Source organism: Pristiophorus japonicus, chromosome 5 (assembly GCF_044704955.1).
Source record: "Pristiophorus japonicus isolate sPriJap1 chromosome 5, sPriJap1.hap1, whole genome shotgun sequence".
NCBI classification, from domain to species: domain Eukaryota; kingdom Metazoa; phylum Chordata; class Chondrichthyes; family Pristiophoridae; genus Pristiophorus; species Pristiophorus japonicus.
The window spans coordinates 127,648,996-127,671,423 of record NC_091981.1 but is presented as its reverse complement, the minus strand read 5'-3'; the positions used below and the strand labels follow the sequence as shown (position 1 = coordinate 127,671,423).

Here is a 22,428-nt window from a genome sequence, read left to right as displayed (position 1 = left end):
CCAATACCTACATCTAGATCATTAATGAATAGCAAAGCAAAGGCCCGAACATCAATTCCTGCGGGATACCACTGGTAACTGATCTGATCCAATTCCATTGTCAGAAATGTTCTACCTGTGAGCATTCTGCCAATTCTCAACCCACTGCAGTAGATTTCCACTAATTGCACAAGGTTCTGTCTTACAGAAACTCCCTGAACGTCCAGGTTGCCCTCATCTACTAACCTAGATGACTTCTTCTAAAATTCAATCAAATTTATAAGGCATAGGGCTAGAAACTCCACTTTTTTTGCATGCTTAACACCCATTTTACCGCTAAAATGATGTATAACGCCCATATATCGCCCATTTTGGCACAAAATGGAAACTGACGGGCATTTTTAGGAAACTTATCGCCATGCGTTATGTTCCCCATGTGCTTAACGCCAAGATTCAATAATACCGCTTGCCCACTTTTTTTTGTCGTAAAGAGCATATTTACTGAAACTAGCGGCCATGAGGTCGTCCAGCGTCAATTTCACCATCTCGCACACACACCGCCCACAATATCGCTCGCCCAAAAAAACGGCCAGAAAATGTGGAACTAAGCGGAACTAATCACAGCGTTATGGACGCCATGTTCTAAATCACATGTCGTGTCCTTTAAAAGGCTGCTGTGCTTCAACCTTGGCGGAGTTTGGATGTACTCTGCAGGTCGTTGGAGTTGATGTGAACATCTCTACAAACATCTTGACCATATTGTGACCGATTGGAATTGAATAGGTGTCTTCCTTGGGACATTCCTTGTTTGTGACCAATCGGTGGAAAACAGAGCTACTGCAATGGGGCCTGTCCTTTCTCACCCTCTCTTGATGATCACTTACATGCAGCAGACTCGAGATCGCCGAAGATACGCTCCACTGCATTATGTGCCCAATGTAAGACGTGACAGACTGATGAGGAGGACCAGATGTTACACCACCTGCAAGTACAAGAGGAAGCATTCTTATCTCGACTTGCCTGACACCACCTGCCTTCGGAGACTGCGCTTCCACAAAGAGGTCATCACTGAGGTATGCCAGCTGATAAAGGCAGATCTGTAGCCTGCCAGCACCATCAGTACTGAAATGTCTGCCGAGGTCAAAATCACCGCGGCACTGTCGTTCTACACCTCGGGTTCTTTTCAGGCCACAGCTGGAGACATTTGCGGACTTTCCCAGCATGCCACACATCGTTGCATTAGACAGGTCACTGAAGCACGCAGAAGGGACTTGATCAGCTTCCCTATGACCAGGGAGACATAGTGAGAGGGCTCTAGGATTCAGCAGAATTGCTAACTTCCCCAAGGTGCAGGGAGCAATAGACTGTACGCACAACGCGATGCGGGCACCTTTTCAGGATGCAAAGGTTTTCAGGAACCGCAAGGGGTTCCACTCCCTGAATGTCTAACTGGTTGTTGACTACCAGCAAATTATACTGGCAGTGAATGCTCAATTTCCGGGCAGCATCCATGATGCTCACATCCTGCGTGAGAGCATTGTATCTGACTTGTTTAACAAGGAGCCACAAGGTCAATGCTGGATGCTTGGTGACAAAGGATATGGCCTCGCCACCTGGTTGATGACCCCCCTGCGTGACACCCACACCGAAGCCGAGAGGCGATACAATGGGAGCCACAGAGCAACTCGCAATATCGTGGAGAAAACCATTGGAGTGGTGAAGCAGCGCTTTAGATGCCTGGACCACTCGGGAGGCGAACTGCAATACCACTCTGAGCAGGTAGCTCAGTTTGTGTTGGTGTGCTCCATGCTGCACAACTTGGCTATCAGGAGGGGATAAAAATCGCCTGAGTCTGACAGTCCACCTCACCAGAGAGAGGAAAAGGAGGATGAGGAGGCGGACGCTGACATCAGCCCAGACAATCAGGCTGAAGCCATGCCCCCGCCCCTCCCCCTCCCCCTGTAGACCGCATGGAAGGACCCCTGGTGGCATGATAGCTGCAAGAGCCTTATGTCAGGAGCTCATCAATGATCATTTTACCTGAAAGAACGTTGGTGTTATTTACAAGGCTGACACACTGCTGGGTGTGCAGGTGATGCATCAATGGTGGGCATCACCATTGTGACAGTTTAAATTGATTGAAATTAAGTGTGATTATACCCTTTGATAAGGAATCACCAGCTATCTGAGCCAATGCACTACAAGGTTTCGTTAAATAAAAAACATTTAAACCAAACATTAGTCTGAAATCATCAGTATTTCTGTACAAACCAACCCTTCTCGCCACCCCCCACCCCTACCCCTTCCCCTTCCCCTCCTGACTCCAAGCCACCTGACCAAGGACGAGGAGCTCCTCGGGCGATGCTTCATTGCGGGGAGGAAATGATGGCCGAAACCCTGCTTGGACGGATACGGGAGAGGATGGTCCTGAGGTGGGAACGTGCTCCAGAGGCAAGATGTTGCTGCTGGCTCTTGTGTGGTTGGTAATGGGGGTGCGGCACCTTTGGGTGTAGTACCGTGTTCCAGGACCACTGAAAGTGCTCTGCCACCAGTGTTCCTGGCTACCAGCTCTAGGGCCTCCACCAGCCCTTCCATGTTATATCTTACTTGTTGGACAAAAACTCAGTGCCAACTATGTTCTTGGTGCTTAGTCGGCTTTTTGCTACTGATGAATCTCCCTCGTGCCTCCCACAATAGCTAAATAAGCACACACCACAGCCACACACGCTTTCAGTGCCTCTGAGCTTCCTCTCTCTCTGTCTCCTCTTCTGTGCATGTCATGATGACTCTTGATCTCCTGAATCGCAGGAATCGAGCGTTACCATGCCATTGCTAAGGACGGTGACACTTTACGGCAGAAGGTCAAAAAAATTTTACGCTAACGCCCATTTCCGATCGCCTGTGGTAACACCATTTTCAAAAATGGAGACTAGATGCTTTGAGAATGGGTGAGAAGCCGGCGATCTGAAAACCCTTTTTTTAACCTCCCACGCCGGAAATATCGCCCATTTTTGGACGATAAGCCCAAAAGTGGAGGCTCTAGCCCATAATCTTTTCCGGAAGTCTTGTTGGATGTCACAGATGTAGCTTTCCCTGTCTTAAATGGTCGTATAGGGCATCTCTAATGATACCTTTTGAGCATCTTCGCTATTACTGAAGTCAAGCTAATGGACCTTTAGTTGCCCATTCCTCTGAGACACCCGAGGCTTGAATTCAAAGGGCTTATTATCGCCATCTGAAGATATTCATTTTTTTTAGCTGACTACAATTCCTAACATGAATCTTTGCCTATAAGTCCCAGAATCTTTTTATGAACGATCACTTAGAGCATTTCTGTTTTCTAAACTTGGTTTCCTATCCATTTCTATGTCTTGATTAAAAAAAAATTAATAGGCAACTATTTTAGTCCTCAATCTTAACTGTTTTGCTGTTGGAGGTGTCAAACAGAGGCCAGGTGTTTTCCTCTGGAGATGAGGGAGACAACTGTTGCACAGCTAATGGTAGCTGGCTCTGAAGACCATTGACATGGTGTTGGCTACAGTTGGTATATGGTTTGAGGATACAAGAAGGTACAAAATGAAATGGATTTACTTAAAATTTCTTACTTGAAAAGTTAAGTGCATCATGGTTGTTAGAACAGTTGAAGAAATTTAAAGTTATCATTATCTGTGTTCTGTTTTCTAGAAAATGGAAGAGGAATTAAAACAACATCAAGAAGCAGAACTAAAATTGTCAGCTGAACTAAAGCATGCTGTTGAAACAAAGCTCAAATGTTTGGCCAGCAAAGTTGAAAATCTCAAACGGGTTCGGTAAGAGTTTACATTGCTTGCTTGGCAGGTTCATAATTAATTTTTTGTAATGTCTTCTGGAGTTTTGACAATTTTTATTGACCAATGTGATGAGACAATCGATGTGTGATATACAGTCATTTGCTGATGTTAGAAAATTCTTGACTGAACCTTTTAATTAAAATTTCACTATAAATCATCACAAGTAAAATGTACTGAACGTATGACTAGAATTTATGGAGTATCCATTTTGAACTTCCTTGTAGTTCCAGAGTTATGGAAGTAAATTACTTTTCCTCATTTAGGACTGTTTACAAACCACAGGTAAAAACCCATGTTGTGATTGGGGAGATCTGTTATACATGGATTTTTATTGGGAAGGAGTCTAGGAATGCAGATCAGTCTCTGGTACGAGCTGCCTTTCCATGTTGCTGAGGCTTTCTCAGCAACATGAAATTTGTTTGGCATGGCACATTATTCTAGCTCTGTTGTATTGTGGCATGATCAAGGATTCCGTGATGCCATGGGCACGGAGGACAAAACAGAATTGTGCTATAGTACTTTTCCCCACTGATTAAATACTAGAAATAAATAAAAGTTACAACATTGGGCCAAATGGCCTGTTTCAATCAGCCTGTTTTGGCTTTACCCTCTACATGAGCGAATGGTTCTAATCAAATTACCACTGTATTTCCATATTTCTTTTTTCTTCATCCACCTATCCAATCTAGTCTTGAACGTTGACATAATTTCTGCCTCAACCACTAACTCTGGAGATGAATTCCACAGCCTCTCAACTCCCTATGTAAAAATGTTTCTCTGGCTCTGTTCTGAACTTTTCATTTAATTTTGCATCTGTAGACCTTTATTCGAGACCCCTCAATGACTGGAAACAGTCTGCTTCTAACTACCCTGTTCCATCCTTTCATAATTTTAAATACTTCTGTTAAATTTTCCTACAGTTTGTGTTCTAATGAAAAAAGTCTCAGTTTTCAAGTCTTTTTTTGTATTTGTATTTCCTCATGCCAGACAGAATCTATACTGTACCTTCTCAATATTCTTCCTATAGTGTGAAGCCCAATACTGCACAGTAGTGTAACTGAGATCTTATTAAAGTTTTATATAGGTTCATCATTACCAGTTGACTTTATATTTATACCTCTTATGATAAAACCTAAAATTCTATTTTTTAATGACCTCATCAATCTGAGGTGCTTCCTATAATGTCTTGAGAACCTGTACCCCTGAGTTCCTCTACTCTTTCACAGCATCAAGCATACTTCCATTCAGAATTTACTTGCTGCTGTATTTTTAACTGAAGTGCATCACATCACACTTAATGACATTGAATTACACCTGTCACTAATTATGTGCCTTCTGTACCTCAGTAAAATGTCCTGAATCCAAATGGTTTATGTTATGTATGTAAACCTGTAATTACTATATCTAACCACCAGAGGGCTTATCCCCTGGAGTCCCAAGGGATACCACAATCCCTTGGGAGCACCTGTATATAAGGAGGCCACACAGGCTGGAGAGGCACTCTGCGATCTGTAATAAAGGACTACGGTCACACTCACTTTGAGCTTGCAATATCCAGTCTGACTCTTTATCCAAAACATAACAACTGACGACAAGATACAGATGATGAACCCCAAGGTAACAATGCAGAGAACTGTGGGCATCCTGGAGATATTTGCAGAGGGAGATGATTGGGAAACCTTCGTGGAGCGACTTGACCTATACTTCATGGCCAACGAGCTGGAAGGCGAAGGGAACGCTGCCAAACGAAGGGCGATCCTCCTCACCGCTTGTGGGGCACCAATGTATGGCCTCATGAAAAACCCGCTTGCTCCAGCAAAACCCACAGAAAAGCCGTATGATTTGTGCACACTGGTCCAGGAGCATCTAAACTCGAAGGAAAGCGTTCTGATGGCGAGTTGTCTGTTCTACACGTACAAGAGGGTCTGAAGGCCAGGAAGTGGCGAGTTAAGCGCCTTGCAGGACATTGCGAATTTGAAGGATGCTTGGAGCATATGCTCAGGAACTTCTTTGTATTTGGCATTGGCCATGAAGTAATACTTTGCAAACTTTTGACTGTAGACACCCCAACCTTGAGTAAAGCCATAGCGATAGCCCAGGCGTTTATCTCCTCCAGTGACACTACCAAACAAATTTCCCAGCACATTAGTGCTGCTGCAAGTACTGTGAACAAAGTAACGTTGTTTTCGAATCGAAATGTACATGGCAGGACTTACGCGCCTGTAGCTGCACGTCCACAGATGACTCCGAGTCCGTCATCAAGGATGGTGAATACAAGGCAATTAATATCCTGTTGGCGCTGCGGCGGTGATTATCGATTCCATTCATACCGCTTCAAAGGATACGTTTGCAAGGGCTGTGGAACAATGGGACACCTCCAACGTATGTGCAGGCGAGCTGCTAATCCTGCAAATCACCATGTTGCAGAGGAGGACAGATCCATGATGAACCAGAGCCTCAGACCGAGGAGGCCGAGGTATATGGGGTGCACACATTTACCACAAAGTATCCCCCGATAATGCTGAAGGTTGAATTAAATGGACTCCCGATGTCCATGGAGCTGGACACGGGTGCAAGCCAGTCCATAATAAGTAAAATGACTTTCGATCAGTTGTGGTGCAACAAGACTTCAAGGCCAGTCCTGACGCCCATTCGTACTAAACTGAGAACGTACACAAAGGAACTGATTCCCGTAATTGGCAGTGCTACCGTAAAGGTCTCATATGGTAGAGCGGTGCACGATTTACCACTCTGGGTGGTACTGGGCGATGGTCCCACGCTGTTTGGCAGGAGCTGGCTGGGAAAATTATGCTGGAACTGCGACGACATCCGAGGGCTTTCGTTTGTCGATGACACCTCACGTGCCCAGGTCCTAAGCAAGTTCCCCTCGCTGTTTGAACCAGGCATCGGGAAGTTCCAAGGAGCAAAAGTGCAGATCCATTTGATTCCGGGGGCACGACCCATCCATCACAAGTCGAGAGCGGTACCTTGCATGATGAGAGAGAGAGAGAGAGAGAGAGAGAGAGGGTGGAGATCGAGCTGGACAGGCTGCAATGAAAGGGCATCATTTCGCCGATCGAATTCAATGAGTGGGCCAGTCCGATTGTTCCAGTCCTCAAGGGAGAAGGCACCATCAGAATCTGTGGTGATTTCAAAGTAACTCTCAATCGTTTCTCACTGCAGGATCAATACCCGCTACCAAAGGCAGACGACCTATTTGCGACGCTGGCGGGAGGGAAAACGTTCACGAAGCTGGACTTGACCTCGGCCTACATGACGCAGGAGTTGGAGGAATCATCGAAAGGCCTCACCTGCATCAACACGCACAAAGGTCTTTTCGTTTACAACAGATGCCCATTTGGGATTCGATCGGCGCCGGCGATATTCCAGAGGAACATGGAAGGCTTGCTGAAGTCGGTCCCGCGCACTGTGGTCTTCCAGGATGATATCTTGGTTACAGGTCTGGACACCGTAGAGCACCTGCAGAACCTGGAGGAGGCTCTTAGTCTGCTTAATCGTGTGGGGTTCAGGCTAAAACGCTCGCAGTGCGTTTTCCTGGCGCCTGAAGTGGAGTTCCTGGGGAGAAAAATCGCGGCGGACAGCATCAGGCCCACCGATTCAAAGACTGAGGCAATCAAAAACGCACCAAGACCACAGAACGCGACGGAGCTGCGGTCGTTTCTAGGACTCCTGAACTATTTTGGTAACTTCTTACCAAGTCTTAGTACATTGTTAGAATCCCTGCACTCTTTACTGCGTAAAGGAGATGAATGGGTATGGGGTAAAAACCAAGAAAATGCCTTTGAGAAAGCCTGGAAGCTGTTATGTTCAAACAAATTGCTTGTGTTGTACGATCCATGTAAACGTTTGGTACTAGCATGTGATGCATCGTCGTATGGGGTCGGGTGTGTATTGCAACAAGCTAATGAATTTGGGAAATTGGAACCGGTTGCTTATGCATCCAGAAGTCTGTCTAAGGCCGAGAGGGCTTACAGTATGATCGAAAAAGAAACGTTCGTGTGTGTTTACGGGGTAAAGAAAATGCATCAATATCTGTTCGGGCTCAAATTTGAATTGGAAACCGACCCTAAGCCGCGTATATCCCCCTTTTCTGAAAATAAGGGGATAAATACGAATGTATCGGCTCGCATCCAGAGATGGGCGCTCACGTTGTCCGCATACAGCTATGTCATCCGCCACAGACCAGGCACATAAAACTGTGCCGATGCTCTCAGTAGGCTGCCATTGCCCACCACAGAGTGGAGATGGCACAGCCCGCAGATTTAGTTATGGTAATGGAAGCATTCGAGAGTGAGCAATCAGCTGTTACTGACTGACAGATTCGAATCTGAACGAGCCAGGACCCCTTACTGTCCTTAGTAAAAAAAAAAACTGTGTGCTCCACGGGAGCTGGTCTAGTGTCCCGTTAGAGATGCAGGAAGAAATAAAGCTGTACCAGCGGCACATAGATGAAATGTCCATACAGGCAGACTGCCTCCTATGGGGTAATCGGGTAGTTGTGCCAAAAAAGGGCAGGGACACTTTCATCAGTGATCTCCACAGTACCCACCCAGGCATTGTAATGATGAGAGCGATAGCCAGATCCCATGTGTGGTGGCCCGGTATCGATGCAGACTTAGAGTCCTGTGTGCACAAATGTAATATATGCACCCAGGGAGGCGTCACTAAGTTTATGGTCTTGGCCCTCCAAGCCATGGTCTCTGGTTCATATCGACTATGCAGGCCCATTCTTGGGAAAAATGTTTTTAGTGGTTATAGATGCATACTCCAAGTGGATTGAATGTGTGATAATGTCAGCAAGCACTTCCGCAGCCACTATTGAAAGCCTACGGGCCATGTTTGCCACGCACGGCCTGCCTGATGTCCTTGTAAATGACAATGGGCCGTGCTTTACCAGTGCCGAATTCATGACCCGCAATGGGGTCAAACATGTCACGTCTGCCCCGTTTAAGCCAGCGTCCAACGGTCAGGCAGAACGAGCAGTTCAAACAATCAAGCAGAGCTTGAAAAGTGTAACTGAAGGCTCACTGCAGACTCACTTATCCCGAGTCCTGCTTAGTTTACCGCACAAGACCCCACTCTCTCACCGGTGTCCCTCCCGCTGAACTGCTCATGAAAAGGGCACTTAAGGGCTCTCGTTAGTCCACCCTGATCTACACGGACAGGTAGAGAGCAGGCGGCTTCAACAGAATTCATATCATGATTGCACAAATGTGTCACGTGAAATTGAAGTAAATGATCCTGTATTTGTGTTGAACTATGGACAAGGTCCCAAGTGGATTGCTGGCAGTGTTTTGGACAAAGAGGGGAGTAGAGTGTTTGTGGTCAAACTCGCAAATGGACTCACCTGCAGAAAACACTTGGACCAAACCAAACTCAGATTTACGGACTATCCAGAATAGACTCCACCTTTTTCGACCCTCCAATACACACACAAGTGGCAAATGACCCAGCGGTTGACCATGCAGCAGCCCAGCAAGGCTCACCACCCCGAGCAGTCCAGCAAACGACTCGCCAATACCAGCATTTGGACCGAGATGATCAACCAGGGAAAAGCAGGCCCCAGATCGACTCACATTGTAAATAGTTACACTGTTGACTTTTTGGTGGGGGAGTGTTATGTATGTAAAACTGTAATTACCATGTCTAACCACCAGAGGACTTATCCCCTGGAGTCCCAACGGATCCCACAATCCCTTAGGAGCACCTGTATATAAGGAGGCCTCAGGCTGGAGAGGCACTCTGAGATCTGTAATAAAGGACTACGGTCACACTTACTTTGAGCTTGCAGTATCCAGTCTGACTCTTTATCCAAAACATAGCAGTTTAGTTGACCCCAACCTGATAATTCCCTCAGATTTTAATTGTTAATTTACCTGCATTTTACATATTGAACTGTTGGTCAAATGTTCAGTGTGAAATGTATCAATTTTACGTAACCCCAGCTACTTAATCAGATCTGAGTGCCATGGGATCTTTAGTGTCCACCTGAGAGGGCAGACAGAGCCTGGAATTAATATCTCATTCGAAAGACATCACCTGTGACATTGCAGTACTGCACTAAGTGTCAGCCTAGATTTCCAAAAGTTCTGAGTCCAGTTGCATTTATATAGAGCCTTTTATGACCTCGGGAGGTCCCAAAATGCTTCCCAGCCGATGAAGTGTCTGAAATGTAGTCACTGTTGTAAGGAAATGTTGCAAGCAAATTAGCAAGGTCCCACAAACAGCAATGAAATACATGACCAGTTATTCTATTAGTGATGTGGTTGAGCAATAAATGTTGACGAGGACACCTCTCCTGTTCTTCTTTGAATAGTGCCATGCAATCTTTTACATTCACATGAGAGGGCAGACGGAGCCAGGATTTAATGGCTCTGAAATTCACTGTCCTGGGAAGGACCGTTGCTACCCGTTTGCGGTGGCCATTTGTCAAAATCGAATGGCCGCCGCTTTCGGCTCAACTGGCCGTCCAACATAGATTTGGCCCGGGAGGTTTTGCAGCGTTGTGGGCCATTGCTGCGATCGACCGACTTGTGGCGGTGTGGAGCTTGCGGCAGTAGTGACACGGTAAAAGTGTGCACCACTGCCGCTCCGCCCGCGGACCCATTTTCACCAATAAGAAGCCAGCCCTTTAGCTGATAGTGCCCCCACCAGTTTTTAGGACCAATGCACAATGGCAGAGATTTCGGAGCTCGTTTAGCTCGACGACAGCAGCTGAGTCGGCAGCAGAGAAGCCCAGTAAGAGATCAGTGAGTTGTGGACAGGGCAACATCCCGGAGCTAGCTCCGTATTGCTCAGCAACAAGTCCAGGAGCCTCTTCAATGGACCGGAGGAGTTCAGCACAGAACGTGCATTCAAGGGGAGAGAGAGAGAGAGAGAGAGAGAGAGGGTGGGAGAGAGAGGGAGGCAAGGGAGCAAAGGAGAAAGAGATACAAGTGAGAAAAGGAAATGGGAAACATAAAAAGAAAATTTGTTTGCGAGACCGAGAAATAGGAATAGAGAAAGAGAAAAGGGGGGAAAAAAAACCTAGAGAGAGAGAAATAGAGATCCCGAGATTCAGAGAAAACTGAAATCTCAATCCAGGGGCTCAGACTGGAAACGTCGCCCCAGCTCAGCATTCTGCACGGTAACAAATGGGAATCTGTTCAACCTCTGCCGCCTCCAGGCTCGATCCAAGGTCGTGCCATCCTCTGTCATCGAACTACAGTATGCAGGCGATGCTTGTGTCTGCACACACTCGGAGGTCAAACTGTCAGCCATCGTCAACACCTTCACCGAGGCGTATGAAAGCATATGCCTTACACGAAACATCCGTAAGACAAAGGTCCTTTGACAACCTGACCCTGTCACACATCACTGCCACCCGGTTATCAAAAGCCACGATGAGGCCTTGGACAACGTGGACAATTTTCCATTCCTCGGGAGCCTACTGTCAGCAAGGGAAGACATCGATGATGAGGTCCAACACTGCCTTCAGTGTGCCAGCGCAGTCATCGATCACCTGAGTGTGTTCTAAGACCAGGACCTCAAATCTGGCACCAAGCTTATGTCTACAGGGCAGTAGTGATACCCTCCCTCCTATATGGCTTAGAGATGTGGACTATATACAGCAGATGCATCAAAGCACTGGAGAAGTACCACAAATGCTGCCTCTGCAAGATCCTGCAAATCCATTGGGAGGACAGATGCACCAACGTCAGTGTTCTCGCCCGGGCCAGCATCGAAGCACTGACCACGCTCGATTAGCTCTGCTCGGTGGGCCACATTGTCTGCATGCCTGACACAAGACTCGCAAAGCAAGCGCTCTTCTCGGAGCTCCGGCACAGCAAGCGAGCCCCAGGTGGGCAGAGCAAATACTTCAAGGACACCCTCCAAGCCTCCTTGATAAAGTGCAACATCCACTCCGGCACCTGGGAATCCCTGGCCCAAGACTACCCAAAGTGGAGGAAGAGCATCCGGGAGGGCGCTGAGCACCTAGAGTCTCTTCGCCGAGAGCAAGCTGAAACCAAGCGCAGACAGCGGAAGGAGTGTGCGTCAACCCGGCTCCCCACCCACCCTTTCCTTCAACCACTCTTTGCCCCACCTGTGACAGAGACTGTCGGTCCTACTTTGGATTCCTCAGTCACCTGAGAACTCACTTTTAGAGTGGAAGCAAATCATCCTCAACTCTGAGGGACTGCCTATGATGATGATGATGCTCACCTCACATTATACCCAGATATAGGTGCGAAAAATAAAGATTGAATTACATCATAAATATAACTCCAAACAACTACCAGAACTATAAACAGTGCAGAAAATAACACATAAACATCATTTGCCACCCTTGTGCATTTCCTTATAACCCCTCTTACATGTGCCTAACCTATGACTTTGTCTCAGTGTCTCCTCTGTGGCTGATTCATGGGTCTGGGAAGGCTGTGTCTTCCCTGTGTGGAAGCTGCAGATGTCCTTCTAGGATGCTCTCGAGCAGCTTTGGGCCTGGAAAGGCCAGCTGGAAACTCGTCAACACCCTCTTGGGAGGGTTCAGTCTGGCTTGGCTCGGGCGAGGCCATGCATTGAGGCACTGGCAGAGTGACCGGTCTGGAGCCAGGAATGCTGCGAGCCGGAGTGAGCACATCATCTGTATCCTGGCCTGAGGAGCCTGAGTAAGTCACCAGGGGTGGCACAATACCACCACCACCGCCACCACCAATCTGAGGGAGCTCAGGTCAGTGCCATGGCGCCACACGGGAAGGTCCCTTGTGAACCTAGTCGCGAACGCAGCACTGAGGTCTCGGCGGGGGGGGGGGGGCATCTAGCTTAAGACTGCATGCGAGCAGCCACCGTCTGAGAGCTACCAGATATGACAGCACAGACACTCCATCGATTATTGCAAAGCCACGGTTATCCTCTCCAAAGCAGCACCGATCCGCTCGTTCCCTCGCCCCTGTGCCGCAATGGCAGCTGCCACATCACCCTAAGGGTGAATTTCCCGTGGGAATAAAGCCCCAATTAAAACTGCAAATTGTAGCTTTGCAGGGCTAATAAGACTGGAACACTTTTTTGTGGTCAAAAAGCTGAATTTGGATCCAATGGCCACCGCAAACATTACAGCGCTTATCGGGGGGGGAAAAGCGCCTGAACACCACCAGCTTCCTGGCGGCACTGAATTTAGGCCCCAATGTCTCATCCAAAAGACACCACCTCTGACATTGCAGCACTCCCTCAGCACTGCACTAAAGTGTCAGCCTAGATTATGAGCTCAAGTCTCGAGTGGAGCTTGAACCCACAACTTTCTGACTCCGTGGTAAGAATGCTACCACTAAAGCAAGGCTGATACCCAAGTGGATAAACAAACTGAAAATCGGTGGGGATTTGAAAATTGATTACCTGCTGGTGAAAAGTTGGGTGAGACACCTAGGTGTTAAGTGGCAGCAATTACTTCGAACAGTTTACAATGTCCAATTTTTCAAAACAAAAACCACTAGTTTAACTTTTTATACAGTATTTAAAAAATAATTTGATCTCTTTTGATGTCGCCAAATCTTGGGACAGACTTGCCACAGATAATATTCTCGTCCAGCAAAATTTATGTTGGTGTGTGCCGAATTCTAGGAGCCCTGGGTATGATGAATAGACTAAGTATATAACCGTGAATATGCTTTTGGCACTGCACGGTGCCAACCTTTTCATCTGCACCAGTTCAATGCCTTTAGGTTCCTTGGAGAATCTTGCTGGGGCTAACTGATGCTTTTAGTGCCTTGGCACTGACTGGCATTTTTCTTCTGGGAAATATTTGGCACCACAAAAAAAACCTGGTATCTTCCAAGAACTGCTAAAACATCCGCATTACTGTAGATTCCAGAACACCTGATCCCATCTGCAAAATTTAACTTGACTACACCTCTGATACCAGATTGCAGCTACTTTCCGACAGCAGGTTGGACAAGAGTCTCAGCAGCTAGAATTTGGCCTCAGTTGTCTTTTATGTACCTTGTTTTCTGTTGGTTCACAGTGTTTCCTGTGTCCTTTAGTTTTGCACATGCAAGCCAAGTTAACTAATATGCTTGGATTGCATTATCCATTCTTTTCAACATTTATGAAAACTGAGATCATGACCTTCCTATTCTGTAAAATTAAAAAATTCTCACCCTTGTTTTCAAATCCCTTCCTTATCTCAGTAACCTCCTCCAGCCTTATAACCCTCCAAGATCTCTGCGCTCTTCCAATTCTGGCCTCTTGGACATCGCTCCACCATTAGGGTTCAGCTGCCTCGGCCCTAAGCTCTGGAATTTCCTCCCTAAATCTCTCTGCCTCTCTATCTCTCTTTCCTCATTTTAAGACGCTCCTTAAAACCTATCTCTTTGACCCATCTGTCCTAGTATCTCATGTGGCTCAATGTCTAATTTTGTTTGTTAATGCTCCTGTGAAGCACCTTGGGATGTTTTACTACGTTAAAGGCGTTCTATAAATGCAAGTTGTTTACTTTTCAGCAGTGAAAACAATTTCAGGATCCTCTCGTGGTTGAGCGAGATTTTCCAGTAACTAGCTGAGTCACACTGAAGGTTTAATGTTTGATCCTTGGTCACCGCCGCACAGGTTCACAGATACATAATGGCTTCATGGATGGGGTAGTGGAGGGCAGAGGAGAAAATTAGTGAGGGCATAAAAAAGTTCTGTGGATCTCTATCACAACTGAGAACTCTTAAAGTTGGAATTTTTCAGCAACTGTACCCATCGTACAGGAGGCCCTGACCTGCAAGGGAACATCAGCGACAGATCGGGGCCATAAAAGGAGCGGAGGGCGGTGGCCATGGGCAGCATGAAGGCCCCAACCTGCGAGGGAACATCAGCGGCAGGTCGGGGCCATAAAAGGAGCGGCGAGTGGCCATGGGCAGTGTGGAGGCCTACCACTGCAAGGTACAGCGCGAGCTGGTGCAGGAGGGTGATAGCTGTGAAGAGTGACGTCATCAAGACCCAGGTCAGTGATTGGAGCGTGGGCAAATACAGCAGGAGCAGCAAGGTTGGGGCGAAGGAGCGGCGAGAGACTGTGGAGGGACGTGATCGGAGCTCAGGGGAGATGCGAGATCGGGCCCAGGGGCAGCACGGACCAGCCCACACCGCGATACGTGTGTGCACTAGGTCCGTGCAGCAGAGCTGGTCTCCAATTGTCTTGGGTAATTCTTGCCACTGGACCAAGACCTAGCTCTGTCAAGCCCGTGTGGTGGCTGGTGTGTAACAGCTACCCCACGTTAAAAAAATGCACGCACAGGCATCTTCCACCCTTCAGGATGTAGTTCGGGTCCTTCATTGAAACATCTGTGAACTCGTCCTTTTTTTGGTGTGGAAGCAAGTCATCCTCGTTTCAAGGGACCGCCTATGATGATAATGCATAAATTTTTTTGTTGAACTATCAATATAAAAAGTTCAAGTAAAATGTAGTTTGTTTCATAGAAAACCTCACACAAAACCCAAGTCAATTCTGAACATATTTCTTCAAGACTGATTTTTTTTATTGTTTGAACTTCTAGGAGTGAGTTCAATGAGAATCGTTTTGGAAATGATCTTTCTGAAGCAGTGAAAGTGATCACTGAGGGATGTCTTTGTGCACTACTCTCAATGAAAGGTCTAGAAAGTACTTGGAATGAATACAACTGTGCTCAGGAAACACTTCAAACATGCAATTCAGTGGTGAGTTGAACTGATGTCTGGCAACTAGATCTTTGGGACCATGTAGAAATACTACTTCAATAAAATATGCAGTTGATCCCTTGCATTGTAACATATTCTGAATTAATGTTTTTATTTGATACATCTCACTGGCAGGATTTAAAAAAAAAACTATAGTTCAGAAAAATTAGTTTTGTGCTTTGCTTGGAAAACAGTCAGCAGTGACCTGACCTATGCATGATAAAGGTTCCATTCAATCTGAAGGCCCAGGCTGTAAAATTGGCCCCCCCTGATCTTGCATTCCTGATTCATGGTGCATTCATTTTGTGAGGCATGATTTTGGGTGGTGAAAGGAACCAGCATTACAGGCAAACCAAATCTAAATCAGGTTCCACATTGAATTTTACAACTTGGTTGATGTTCCGCCCTCTGCATTTTATACAGCCCGTGATGCTTTTATTAAGCAGAAGTCCACAATGCCTGAATTATTTGAAGGTCTTGAGAAAATGAACGGATGGTTGTTGGGAAACATGGTTACCGATCACCTCACAGTAGATGAGCACAAATAGAGTAGTCCATGCTATGACCTGAATTATTGCTGAGCACATCATAGGGATGCCAATTTTTTAACCAATTTTTTTTAATCAATAAGGGAATTAAGGGTTAAGGGGAGAGGGCGGGTAAGTGGAGCTGAGTTCACGGCCAGCTCAGCCATGATCTTATTGAATGGCGGAGCAGGCTCGAGGGGCTAGATGGCCTACTCCTGTTCCTAATTCTTATGTTCTTATGCCGAAGCTATGATTTTGTTGATTTGTTGCTCAGTCGGTGTGCTTTCTACAGAGCAACCAAAAATCTGAATCATCACAGTCTGTTGTATCCTGCATAATTTTGCCAACCAAAAAGGAATTGGCATGCAGCAGATCGATGAGAAGACACGGGAGGTTGCATACAATGTTTACTTTAAGCTGTGAGGTCCTGCACAGTCGGCTCACTGACTTTTGAATGGAAAAACTGCGTGTGCTCAGAAACATAGAAAATAGGTGCAGGAGTAGGCCGTTCGGCCCTTCGAGCATGCACCACCATTCAATAAGATCATGGCTGATCATTCACCTCAGTACCCCTTTCCTGCTTTCTCTCCATACCCCTTGATCCCTTTAGCCATAAGGGCCAGATCTAACTCCCTCTTGAATATATCCAATGAACTGGCATCAACAACTCTCTGCGGTAGGGAATTCCACAGGTTAACAACTCTGAGTGAAGAAGTTTCTCCTCATCTCAGTTCTAAATGGCTTACCCCTTATCCTTAGACTACGTTCACTGGTTCTGGACTTCCCCAACATTGGGAACATTCTTCCTGCATCTAACCTGTCCAGTCCCGTCAGAATTTTATATGTTTCTATGAGATCCCCCTCATCCTTCTAAACTCAGTGAATACAGGCCCATTCGATCCAGTCTCTCCTCATATGTCAGTCCTGCCATCCCGGGAATCAGCCTGCTGAACCTTCGAGGCACTCCCTCAAATTGCAAGAACGTCCTTCCTCAGATTAGGAGACCAAAACTGAACACCATATTCCAGGTGAGGCCTCACTAAGGCCCTGTACAACTGCAGTAAGAACTCCCTGCTCCTATACTCAAATCCCCTAGCTATGAAGGCCAACATACCATTTGCTGCCGTCACCGCCTGCTGAACCTGCATGCCAACTTTCAAAGACTGATGAACCATGACACCCAGGTCTCGCTGCACCTCCCCTTTTCCTAATCTGCCATTCAGATGATATTCTGCCTTCATGTTTTTGCCACCAAAGTGGATAATCTCACATTTATCCACATTATACTGCATCTGCCATGCATTTGCCTACTCATCTAAGCTGTCCAAGTCACCCTGCAGCCTTTTAGCATCTTCCTCACAGCTCACACCGCCACCCAGCTTAGTGTCATCTGCAAACGAGGAGATATTACACTCAATTCCCTCATCCAAATCATTAATGTATGTTGTAAAGAGCTGGGGTCCCAGCACTGAGCCCTGCGGCACCCCACTAGTCACTGGCTGCCATTCTGAAAAGGACCCATTTATCCCGACTCTCTGCTTCCTGTCTGCCAACCAGTTCTCTATCCATGTCCGTACATTACCCTCAATACCATCTGCTTTCATTTTGCACACCAATCTCTTGTGTAGGACCTTGTCAAAAGCCTTTTGAAAGTCCAAATACACCACATCCACTTGTTCTTCCTTGACCACTCTACTAGTTACATCCTCAAAAAAAATTCTAGAAGATTTGTCGAGCAGGAATTCCCTTTCATAAATCGATGCTGACTTTGACCGATCCTGTCACTGCTTTCCAAATGTACTGCTATTTCATCTTTAATAATTGATTCCAACACTTTCCCCACTACTAATGTCAGGCTAACCGGTCTATAATTACCCGCTTTCTCTCTCCCTCCTTTCTTAAAAAGTGGTGTTACATTAGCTACCCTTCAGAAATTTCAATGGGCCACACAGCCTTTTAAAGGGGCCACATACCACACCCCTCCCCCAAAAAAATTAAAGGGTGCATTGGTTGTGGGCACACGGAAAGAGGACGAGAAGAATAGGAAGTCACCATGGAGGGAGATCAGGAGTAGACCATATGGCACCTCGAGCCTGATGATTTACTGGAAAGGAAATTGAGGTGAAACTATGTGATTGAGAACTACATCCAGGAACGGACACGTCTGACCAATGACCTACTCTGTTTCTGCTGCAAAAAACCTTCATGTTTCACCCCCATCCGCCCCTAGAACTTGCCATACATTTCCTCTGCTGAAGGTGAAGCACCATCTTTTATCCCTCCTTTCTAATGGCTGTACCTGATGAACACTGCCCACTGTAAGACATAAAATTATCAATAATTTGTGCTTACAACCTAGTCACATTTTTCTCCTGTCATTGCTCCCCCTCACTTGTGAGTTGTAAATCACTCCGTGCTTGCTTATAAAAACTGTCCAATTACATTATCTGGGGTGATGAGGACAGAGGTAGTACTTGACACAACCCGCGACCAAGTGCCAAGGTTCATGTTGCCACTTATTCTGCCCTCCTCTTGGGAAAAACTTAAAATAGGAAAGGAAGATATATATCACCCATCTCTGCCCCTGTCTCAGTTCATCTGTTGCTGCAACCCTCGACCATGCTTTTGATACCTTCAGACTTGACTCTTCCAATGCTCTCCTAGCCAACCTCCCATCTTCCACTCTCCATAAACTTGAGCTGATCCAAAACTGTGCTGCCTTTATTCTAACTCACACCAAGTCCCATTCACTCATCACCCCTGTGCATGCTGACCTACATTGACTCCCGGTCCATCAGTTTTAAAATTCTCATCCTCGTGTTCAAATCATCCATGGCTTTGCTCCTCCCTATCTCTGTAACCTCCTACAACAACCCTCTGAGAACTCTGCGCCCCTCTAACTTTGGTCTCTTGTGCATCCTACACTTCCTTTAGCTCATCATTGGCGGCCATGCCTTCAATCGTCTAGGCCCTGACTTCTTGAATTTCCTCCCCAAACTTCTCTCCGCCTCTGCTCTTTTAAGTCACTGCTTAAAACCTACTGCTTTGATCAAGGATTTAGTCATCTGTCCAATCTGACAATTTACTATGTTTAAGGTGCTATATAAATGAAAGTTATTGTTGTGTACAGTGGATACCCAAAGCAATGCATTCAAATAGAGTTAAAATCTTAAGATATTTTGTGCATCATGAATGATAGTAGCAAGTTGTTTTTATTCATTCATGGGATTTGAGCATTGCTAGCAAGGCCAGCATTTATTGCCCACCCCTAATTGCCCTTGATAAGGTAGTGTTGAGCCACCATCTTGAACCGCTGCAGTCTTTGTGGTGAAGGTACTCCCACAGTGCTGTTAGGTAGGAAGTTCTTGGACTTTAATCCAGCGATGATCAAGGAACAACGGTATATTTCCAAGTGGACGGTATGTGATTTGGAAGGGAGCTTGGAGCTGGTGGTGTTCCCATGCACCTGCTGCCCTTGTCTTTCTAGGTGGTGGAGGTCGCAGTTTGGGAGGTACTGTTGAACAAGCCTTGACCAATTTCTGCAGTGCATCTTGTAGATGATGTACACTGCAGCTACGGTGCGCTGGTGGTGGTGGGAGAAAATGTTTGTGGTGGTGGATGGGGTGCTAATGAAGTGGGCTGCTTTGTCCTGGATAGTGTCCAGCTTCTTGAATGTTGTTGGCCATGCACTCATCCAGACAAGTGAGCGAGTATTCCATCACACTCCTAACTTGTGCCTTGTCGATGGTAGAAAGGCTTTGGGGATTTAGGAGGTGAGTCACTCACCACAAAATAACCAGCCTCTTACCTGCTCTTGCAGCCACAGTATTTATGTAGTTATCTTTCTGGTCAATGGTGACACCCCGCCCCCAGGATATTGATGGTGGGGGATTCAGCGATGGTAATGCTGTTGATTATCAAGGGGTGGGTGATTAGACTCTCCATGTTGGAGATAGTCATTGCCTTGTACTTGTGTGGCGCAAATGTTATTTGCCACTTATCAGCCCAAGCCTGAATGTTGTCCAGGTCTTGCTGCATGTGGGCATGGACTGCTTCATTATCTGAGGAGTTGCAAATGGAACTGAACACTGCAATCACCAGCGAACATTTCCACATCTGACATTTTGATTGAGGGAAGGTCATTGATGAAGCAGCTGAAGATGGTTAGGCCTAGGACACTGCCCTGAGGAACTCTTGCAAAGATGTCCTAGGGCTGAGATGATTGGTCTCCAACAACCGCAACCATCTTCCTTTGTGCTAGGTACGACTTCAGCCAGTGGAGAGTCTTTCACCCCACTCCCCTGCTGACTCCCATTGACTTCAGTTTTACTAGGGCTCCTTAATGTCACACTTGGTCAAATTCTGCTTTGATATGAAGGGCAGTCACTCTTGTCTCACCTCTGGAATTCAGCTCTTTTGTCCACGTTTGGACAAAGGCTATAATGAGGTGTGGAGCCGAGTAGTTCTGGCGGAACCCAAACTGAGCATTGGTGAGTAAGTGCCACTTAATAGCACTTTTGATGACCCCCTCCAACACTTTGCTGATGATTGAAAGTAGACTGATGTGGTGGTAATTGGCTGGATTGGATTTGGCCTGCTCTTTGTGGACAGGACATACCTGGGCAATTTTCCACTTTGTCTGGTAGATGCCAGTGCTGTAGCTGTACTGGCACAGCTTGGCTAGAGGCATGTTATAGTTCTGAAGCACAAGCCTTCACCACTACAGCCGGGATGTTGTCTGGGTCCATTGCCTTTGCTGTATTCAGTGCGGTCAGCCGTTTCTTGATATCCCGTGCAGTGAATCGAATTGGTGAAGACTGGCTTTTGTGCTGGTGGGGACGTCCAGAGGAGGCCAAGATGGATCATCCACTTGGGGATGTTTGCTGATTGCAGAGTGTTCAGTTCCATTCGCAACTCCTCTGATAATGAAGTAGTTCATGCCCGCATGCAGCAAGACCTGGACAACATTCAGGCTGAAGATGGTTACAAACGCTTCAGCCTTGTCGTTTGCACTCGCGTGCTGGGTTCCACTATTATTGAGGATGTTCATGGAGCCTCCCCCTTCCGTTAGTTGTTTAATTGTCCACCACCATTCACGACAGGATGTGGCAGAACTACAGAGCTTTGATCTGATCCATTTGTTTTGGGAATGGTTAGTTCTGTCTATAGCATGCTGCTTCTGTTGTTTAGCATGCATGTAGTCCTATGTTATAGCTTCACCAGGTTGGCACTTCATTTTTAGGTACACCTAGTGCTGCTCCTGGCATGCTTTTCTGCACCCCTCATTGAACCAGGGTTGGTCCCCTGGCTTAATGGTATAGTGAGGAATATGCCAGGCCATGAGGTTACAGGTTGCGGTGGAATACAATTCTGTTGCTGTTGATGGGCCTCATGGATGCCCAGTTTTGAACTGTTGGAGCGGTTCTGAATCTATTCCATTTAGCACAGTGGTCGTGCTACACAACACAATGGAGGGTGTCCTCAGTGCGGAAACGGGATTTTGTCTCCACAAGGACATGCGATGGTCACTGTTACCAATACTGTCAAAGACAGATGCTTCTGCGACAGGTAGATTAGTGAGAACGAGGTCAAGTAGGTTTTTCCCTTGTGTTGGTTCTCTCACCATAGTATTATTATCCTTCCAACACTGACTCACAGAATTATTCAACTAACCAATGTCCTTGACTCCTCCATCACCATCCCTGGGTATGTCCTGTCCCAGTCTAGGCCCAGTCTGGCAGCTATGTCCTTCAGGACTCGACCAGCTTGGTCAGAGATGGTACTACCTAGTCAGTCTTGGTGATGGACATTGATGTCCCCCGCCCAGAATACGTTCTGTGCCCAGTGCTTCTTCCAAATGGTGTTCAACATGGAGGAGTACTGATTCATCAGCTGAGAGTGGGTGGTAGGTGGTAATCAGCAGGAGGTTTCCTTGCCTATGTTTAACCTGATGTCACAAGACTTCATGGAATCCGGAGTCACTGTTGAGGACTCCCAGGGCAAGCCCCTCCTGACTGTGTATGACTGTGCTGCCTCCTCTGGTGGGTCTGTCCTACTGGTGGAACAGGACATACCCGGTGATGGAGATGTCCATTTGTGTAGCTCGCACCTATGCTTTGACAAGTGCATGGCCTTTAGCACCAAAGGGTGCCACTTTCCTTCACTGCAAGTCCTGTAGGAAGACCTTTAAGGAATCTGTGCTGAACTCATTTCACATTACACAATGGTATAACTCCTCTTGGTTACTGCACTCCATCATAATGCCCAAAAGTAGTAGTGAACTTGCCGACTTTAGTAACTCTCAGCCAAATAAAATGCAGGTGACCAACCTGCACACGTTTTTTTTTTCAGGCACAGGAAACATTTGGAAATGAAAATGGGAATGAGATTTGTGTGTC

At 46.6% G+C, this 22,428-nt stretch overlaps 1 protein-coding gene across 8 annotated transcripts in view; it reads left to right on the top strand.

The window, feature by feature from the left end:
• stk31 (serine/threonine kinase 31) overlaps window positions 1–22,428 on the top strand; it is a 187,929-nt gene that overhangs the window by 73,347 nt on the left and 92,154 nt on the right. For 6 of the 8 annotated variants that reach the window (XM_070880935.1, XM_070880934.1, XM_070880936.1 and 3 more), the window contains exons 9-11: window positions 870–1,052; window positions 3,664–3,788; window positions 15,344–15,503. In XM_070880935.1, coding sequence (XP_070737036.1) covers window positions 870–1,052; window positions 3,664–3,788; window positions 15,344–15,503 — 468 coding nt within the window. The remainder of the gene's footprint in view (window positions 1–869; window positions 1,053–3,663; window positions 3,789–15,343; window positions 15,504–22,428) is intronic. The other 2 variants (XM_070880941.1, XM_070880940.1) reach the window with 1 other exon arrangement.